Source organism: Vitis vinifera, chromosome 7 (genome assembly GCF_030704535.1).
Source record: "Vitis vinifera cultivar Pinot Noir 40024 chromosome 7, ASM3070453v1".
In the NCBI taxonomy this organism is placed as follows: Eukaryota; Viridiplantae; Streptophyta; class Magnoliopsida; order Vitales; family Vitaceae; genus Vitis; species Vitis vinifera.
Genome location: NC_081811.1, coordinates 6,734,087 through 6,741,290, shown reverse-complemented (window position 1 = coordinate 6,741,290; position 7,204 = coordinate 6,734,087). Strand labels below are relative to the sequence as shown.

Below are 7,204 nucleotides of genomic sequence, written 5' to 3'. Positions count from 1 at the left end.
TATAATGTTTGAAATATTTTCCTATTTTTAGTACTAATTGAAAGTTTAGTCCAAAGACCCTTGTAATTGAAGGAAGAATATTAGAATTATAAATATTTTATTTAGGGGTGGCAAAGTTTGACATGATTTGCAAATACGATACGAACCCAACATGCTTTTCACGAGTTTGGGTTGAGTATAAATGGATTAGGATCAAATTCGTGTTAACCTGCATAATTCGATAATGTTTTATTTAACCCGAATTGATCTATCTAACAATTTCACTATTAATTTCATTATATCTTTAAACTACTTAAGTCGTATTTAACTCATTTTAAATTTGTTTTTAAATAAAAAAAATCAATTAAGTTATAAACATATTTGATTGAGACATTAATCATATAAACATGTATGATACTTCACTCAACCTGATTATTAAATAGGAAAATTTAATTATTAAATGAGTTAAATGGGTTAGATGACGGGTTATCTGTTAATTTTGCTAAACATAAAATAATTTTAAAAATAGTTTTTTGGCAATCTTTTTAATTTTAGAATACCAAAGGCAGACTTTTCAAACTCAAAATCTCGATTATTAAATATGTATAATGAAATTTGAGTCATTGGATGCAAGTATAAACAAATGAAATATGATATAAATATCTACGACAAAAGTAGAAAAGATTGAAACTAAGGTGCTATGAGACGAATTTAAGTATAATGTAATGAGACTAAAATGCATATGTGGCATAATATCATGGAGTAGTGGGAATTATTTTTCTTTCTTAAACTACCTCCTCACTATCTTTGTGAATTTTACCAAATTCTTTGATTTAGGGTTTGAAATTTGTAAAGAGAGACAAAAGTAGTTGTGAGAGGTGTCTTGCACACAATTTATAAATGGAAATAAAAGTGATGGAAAGTCGGAGGTGAAGACCAAAGACTCAAACCAGAATTGACGGGGCCGCAGAACAAGCCACGCGTTGCACGTATCTCACAATTGGCCACATCCGTCTTCAAAGAGGGCCAATTCAAAGCTCTCATCTCCACTTTTCAACTCAAAACAACCAAACACAAGATCTGTTCCGACTAGGGTTTCTTTTCTCAAACTCCCCGCCCCAGGTTCGTTGCATTTTCCTGCATATTTTCTGCTCGTTTGCTTAGAATTTGGAGGGAAACAGACGTTGCACTGTTTTTTTTTTTTTTTCTTTCTTTCCCGGAGTGGGGGGGGGGGGGGGGGGGGGGTGGAGTAGTGGTGTGTGTTGTGGGTTGTTCTTCCCTTAGAAAACGGAAGTAATCGACTCAACTGAATGTTGGTTTCTTGATTAGGACGATAAAGCAGTTCGGATTTGTTTTCCGTTTGTTTTTCCGGCAAATTTTATCGGAAAACTAAAGCGAGGTTTTTTTTTTTTTTTTTGTCGAAAACATTGATCTGGACTATTTTGTCCCTGAGGAAAGATTCGTTGTTTGCAACTTTGCAACTGTTTGGCTCAATTAGATCGATACTTTTGTCCTTTTGTGTACTGGGAAGCAAAAGGAAACAAGGGTAGGAACTGCAGATACATATTTTTTTTATATATATGCTTCAAAAATTTCAGGGACCGAGCAGAGCCTCTTTTTGTTCTGGTACAATTTATGTTGCGGATTTTCTTTTGATTGCCACTGTTTTAAATTCAAGTGTATTTTTTGTCCATGTGTTTTCCTAAATTTTCACTGCAACAACGCGGGGGTATTTTGTTTTTGGTGTTCATTTTTCTTTGGTTTTAGCAAATTCATGGTTCGGAGAAGCTAGAGTAGGGTTTTGATTTGATTAAATTGGTGACTATGTTCAGGAAAAGATGGATAAATTGAAACTGGCTTCATTGGGTGAGAGATTAAAAACTGGAGGTGCACAAATGGGAAGAATGGTGAGTGGAAAAGTGAAGGAGATATTGCAAACCCCAACTCAAGAATCCAAGATGGTTGATGAGGCTACTTCCGAAAGCTTGTCGGATCCTAATTGGGGTATGAATTTGAGGATATGTGCAATGATCAATAGTGAAGAGTTCAGTGGTGCAGAGATTGTGAGGGCTATAAAGAAGAAGATATCCAGTAAGAATGTTGTGAGCCAGAGGTTGAGTCTTGATTTATTGGAGGTTTGTAGCATGAACTGTGAGAAGGTGTTTTCAGAGGTGGCTTCTGAGAAGCTATTGGATGATATGGTTAGGATGATTGATAACCCACAGACAGATCACACTAATAAGGAAAGAGCTCTGCAGTTAATCCAGGCTTGGGGTGAGTCTGAGGATCTTGCATACTTGCCGGTATTTCGCCAAACTTATATGGTGAGCCCTCTACATCTCCCTCTCATGTTAGTAATCTTTCTTATCTTGTGTTATGCCACTCTTATTGTTCTTCTGATGTTTTCTGTTTGAGACTTGGTGATATTTTAAAACCTTTTAGGCTGTGAAATCCATAATAGGTATAATAGGTCTTCTACTAGGTTCTTAAATTGAAAGTTAACTATGTCCCTGTTGTTGCATGCTATATTATGTCTGAAGCTCCCAGAGAGTGATGAGACATGCTAAGCCTCCAAATAGAACCTATTATGAAGTTTTGATACAATTACACTTATGAATTCTCCAAGTTATAGATTTTTATTTAATTAATTGAATTCTGAATAGTACTAAGTATCCCAAATGTTCCCACATAGCTGCCCAATTCACTTTGGAACAGTACATTGTATGGTATCACTGTGATGGCTACATATTTCACACTTTAGAGGATGCCAAACATGATTTGGATGCTAGCATTCATCTGTATTCTAGGTTGAATCTTCTTATAAGTATCAATATTGAGTGGCAAATATGAACACAAAGCCAATTACACTAGTTCAAATGGGAAAATCTAAAAGACAATTTTACTTTAATTTTTTATGAAAATATCATGTAGAAGACAGAAACAACAAAAAAATGGAAATGATGCTTTATGAACCCCTCGTTGCAATTATGAACACCCCTCATTGCAAAATCAAAGAGATGCTGATCTTGATGAAATTCATAATATAAACATCTCTGCATTCTGAAGTTGAGCACTTGAAACTTTGCAATTCCAAACCATCGTTCACTATTTAGGTCAAATTAATAATATGTGAATAAATATTTCATCCTTTCTCCATTTTCTTCCTCTATATGGAATCTTTCAGGAATTACCTTGGGTCTTGTTTGGTATGGTTGTGGCTTCTAGTGGTCTGCTTCACTAGAAATTTCTGTGCAAAGAAGAGTGTTGTTTAATATTTGAAAAAAATAAAAATAAATCATAAAACCTTTCAATTTAAGCTCTTCTGAAAAAGCATCTAGTCCCTAGCTTCATTAGAAAGAGCCTTTGAGCCCAAACCTTTTCCTTCTTTGAATTTCTTTAGGCCTGGTTTGGGATAGCCTTTTACTTTTGGCTTTAGCTAAAAGTTAAAGCTGAAGCTAAAGCCATGATTTGAAGAGGGTAATTTTGATATTATAAAAATTTGTTAAACATAAAATAACTTCTTACATATCAAAAAAAAAAAAAAACCTTCTTACATAAGTTAAGAAAAGGGCTTTCATGTGGAGTAACATTAATTACTTCCCTACTAAGTTCATTTTAAAGTCAGAAGCATTTTCACTAATATCATCTAAACATGGATGGAAACTCTTCAGCTTAAGGAAGAGCTTTTGATTTCCAAGAAGCCAAACCACACTGGCCTTAGTGTATAACCAAATAAACTAGAAAATGCTTTAGCTTTTAGCCAGTCCAAAAGTTGCATCAAACTCTTCAAACCCTTATGGACAGGGGGGCGTTTAGTTTTTGGAATGCAAAAAGCCACATGCTTTGGAGGAGCTCATTGTTTGACATATTATGGTCCCTTTGGAGCATTTTATGTGTGTGTGTGGCGGGTGGGTGTGGAAGGAGAGGATGGGAACAACTTTTGAACGGAGATGGAAGGAAAAGAAATTCTCAGGATGGTTAAAAGGGAAGTTGTAAGAGAAGAGTAGGATTTTGCCAGGACATATGGCAGATCTATGTAAACTTCTGAGGATGGTTATCGAATTCCTAATACTATGGGTATTTACCAGATTGGATGACATTATAGGTAATATTCACATTTACATTTCTTAGCTATCTCTTGACAAGATATTAGGTGCTAGTACTGTCAAACCCCTTGTGGCTTATGCCTTCCACCCTGAGGTTTATCATATGCTGAAGGCACATTCTTCATGCATTAACTACAGATAAGCTTTTCATGAAATTTGAGCATATATATGATTTGTCATTGATGATATCTCTGATAAACATCCAGTGGTTTGGAAGCCACTTTTCATAGCTCAGTTTTTGTGACTCCCGCCTCTTATCTATCATTGACTGTTTAGCTGATAAACATCCGAAAGGTTGGTATCCATCAATCACGGTTAGTTTTATTCTTACTTCTGTCTGATCATTTTATGAGAATTGATACCATGATTTCTAATATGCACTTTTATAACTTGATAACTGATAATTATTTATTTACCTTTATGTAACTATGAAAATGACCTGATGGTCTCTTTCTCTTACTCTTATGTGGGCATGCCTATGGCCTTGTTGATTGGATTATGTCTATAATTTTTTTGATAAATATACACCTGTTTAATTACTTTTATGTCTTTGTGTTTTTTCATTAATTTTTGTGCCTTCTATTGATTTTTTTTCTTTTTTTCTTTTTTGAATTAGCTCCAGATTTTTCTCATATTTAATTAATGGTTTATTTTTCGTAAGTGAAGGAGTTAGATGCTATATGTTCCATGAATTGAGTTCTTAAAACTTGCATTTTACCAAAACTTGAATGAACCAAGTAATAAACTTGTTTGGGTGTTGAGTTAGCAATCCAGAAATAGCAAGGGAAGATTCTGGAAGGAATATTTTCTCTCTTTTTGTTGCATTCATGTTTCTATGTTATGTTGAAGGTTAGCCCTTACCTAGTTAAGGGCGCTCCAAGTTTGGAACATTTAAGGCCGTCTAGAGTTTTTTGAGCTAATTGCATGCTTGGTTTCATGAATTGAAAATCACTGACACTCCAACTTGGCCAAAAGTAAATCTTGTCTGTTTCTAGTACCTGTGATCTTGCAGTGGCTTGTGTCCATGAGGGCTGGTGTTCAACCATGTGTCTCTCTGTTCTTTTTGTTTTTTGAACTGCAAAATTTTTATGACTAATGTGGTTTAATGAGAAGTAGTGGAGATTTACCTGAAGCCCCCTCAGGCAGCTGGGTTAGTAGATGCTCTCACTCTGTTGTGAGAGGTCTCAGGTTCAAGTGATGGGCCTACTTAATAGATGGTTCTAGGGGGAGGAGTTATGTATCCATGGTTTTCCATGCAAAGCATGGGTAGTGGATTTACATGTTACCAAAATAAAATAACAAAAAGAAAATCTTCTGTGTAATAACATTCTGTCAGTACAGTTTTTGTAATAGCTTGTAAGTTTTCTTCATTATTTTCTCTGTTTTGTTTGTTCAGTTGTCAATGTGTTTGTTGTAATCCTTTCCATTTTATAACTTGGTCCCTATCATACATGCATGCACTGATTTGCTCCCTATTTTGTATTTTATATTGTTTCATTTGATGCTATCATAAGCATCTAATCATCGTTTATAAATTAATTTGTTGTTGGTGCCAATTTTTATCATTGTTGCCTAAAAGAACTTCAAATACTGGGTGCCCTGGCACTTAAAAATGTTAATTAAACCTCACGCATGTACTATTTAACTGTCGTCGACAGAGCGTGAAGAGAAGCGGCACACCTCCACCAGTACAAGACGGGAGTTCTCCCCCCATTCCATACTCCCTGGAATCATATGTCCATCAACAGCCGCTGTCTCCCCCTGGATCATATCCTATCCCTGATGCAGGTTTGCATCGTGCGGATAGCACTGCTTTTTCCTATAACTATGGCATCCTATCAATGAAGGAAAAGAAAGAATTTCTTCTTATCACTAGAAATAGCCTTGAACTGCTCTCCAGCATTTTGGACTCTCAGACAGAACCAAAACCCATCAAGGTAATTCATTTACTTCTACCATGGAGATAATATTTATAAATAAATGTGCTGCTAATTTTGTTGGAGCTATGCCACTATACATGGGATCATCAGCCACCCTTCCAGCAGACCCGCCTCCGCCTACCTGCTGTGCCCCAATCTGCCACAAAACCCCCCAAAATCAGTTATTGTCAAGTCCATATGAACCAATTGGAATGCATGATCATAGCTGTGCTGCAAAGTGTTGAATATTTTCCTGCTTTTCTAGTTGGTCCATGGCTTCTCATTTGAAATCAAAACATATATAGACTCAGCAGAAAAAAGTTTATCAATCAAAAAGGTTATTTGGTTGCAGGATGATCTGACAGTGAGCATGGTTGAGAAGTGCAAGCAGTCACAACCTGTTGTACAGAGGATTGTAGAAAGCACAATTAACGATGAGGGGATGCTCTTTGAGGCTCTATATCTTCATGATGAACTCCAACAAGTCATTTCCAAATATGAAGAAATGGAAGCCAAGTCCACTGCACAACTGCCTGAAAACCCTAATACAGCAGGGGGCAATTCAGCTGAGCCAGTCGAGCTTAATGAAGCAAAAACAGCAGAATCTCCCAAGGGAGAAAGCGGTGAAGCCAGCAATGAAGCCAGCAATGATCAGAAAAGCATTTGATGCAGGGAAATGGGCACAGGTACCGTATGTATGTTTCGTGGAATATCTGAATCCTTTGCCACTTATGGTTCAATAATTTTACTATCATGCTCTTGTAATTAGTTAACAGGGGTTTACCTACATTTGGTTAGGGGGGTTAAGCCAACATACAATCCTTTTATTGTAATATAATCTTTTTGGAGACTTGGTAATTGGCATGTGTTATGGGCACAACCAGCTCCTCCTTTTGTCTCACCCTCTTAAGACAACAAATATAAATGGGAAAAATTCTGGGTTCTAACCATATGATTTGGGGTCTAATAATCAAAGTTTTGATACCGAATTGTTGTAAAAAAATCATGACAAAGAATGATAACAGGGAAAGAAAATGATAGAATGACAATAAAAAATACACAAAACACGCAATAATTTTTGTGGTTTAGCCTGAAGCCTACATCTATTATTGTTGAAGGAGATTATAATCTTAGAGTTCTCAAATCTCAAAGTCTCAATTACACCAAAAAAAAAAAAAAGATTTTCTCTACATCAAAATC

The 7,204-nt window shown here is 35.8% G+C and overlaps 1 protein-coding gene across 3 annotated transcripts; it reads left to right on the top strand.

Annotated features, from left to right (window-relative positions):
* The first annotated feature begins 730 nt into the window (after positions 1-730).
* LOC100251552 (TOM1-like protein 2) lies at positions 731-6,862 on the top strand. 3 transcript variants are annotated; one of them, XM_019221328.2, is made up of 4 exons: positions 731-1,101; positions 1,812-2,303; positions 5,744-6,022; positions 6,357-6,862. In XM_019221328.2, the coding sequence occupies exons 2-4, from the start codon at positions 1,818-1,820 to the stop codon at positions 6,669-6,671; spliced, it is 1,080 nt and encodes a 359-aa protein (XP_019076873.1). In that variant the 5' UTR covers positions 731-1,101; positions 1,812-1,817; the 3' UTR covers positions 6,672-6,862. The 3 variants fall into 3 exon arrangements, with proteins under 3 accessions (XP_019076873.1, XP_010652373.1, XP_010652371.1); XM_010654071.3 differs by having other exon boundaries at positions 762-1,605; XM_010654069.3 differs by lacking the exon at positions 731-1,101 and adding an exon at positions 1,116-1,525.
* Positions 6,863-7,204: the final 342 nt, after the last annotated feature.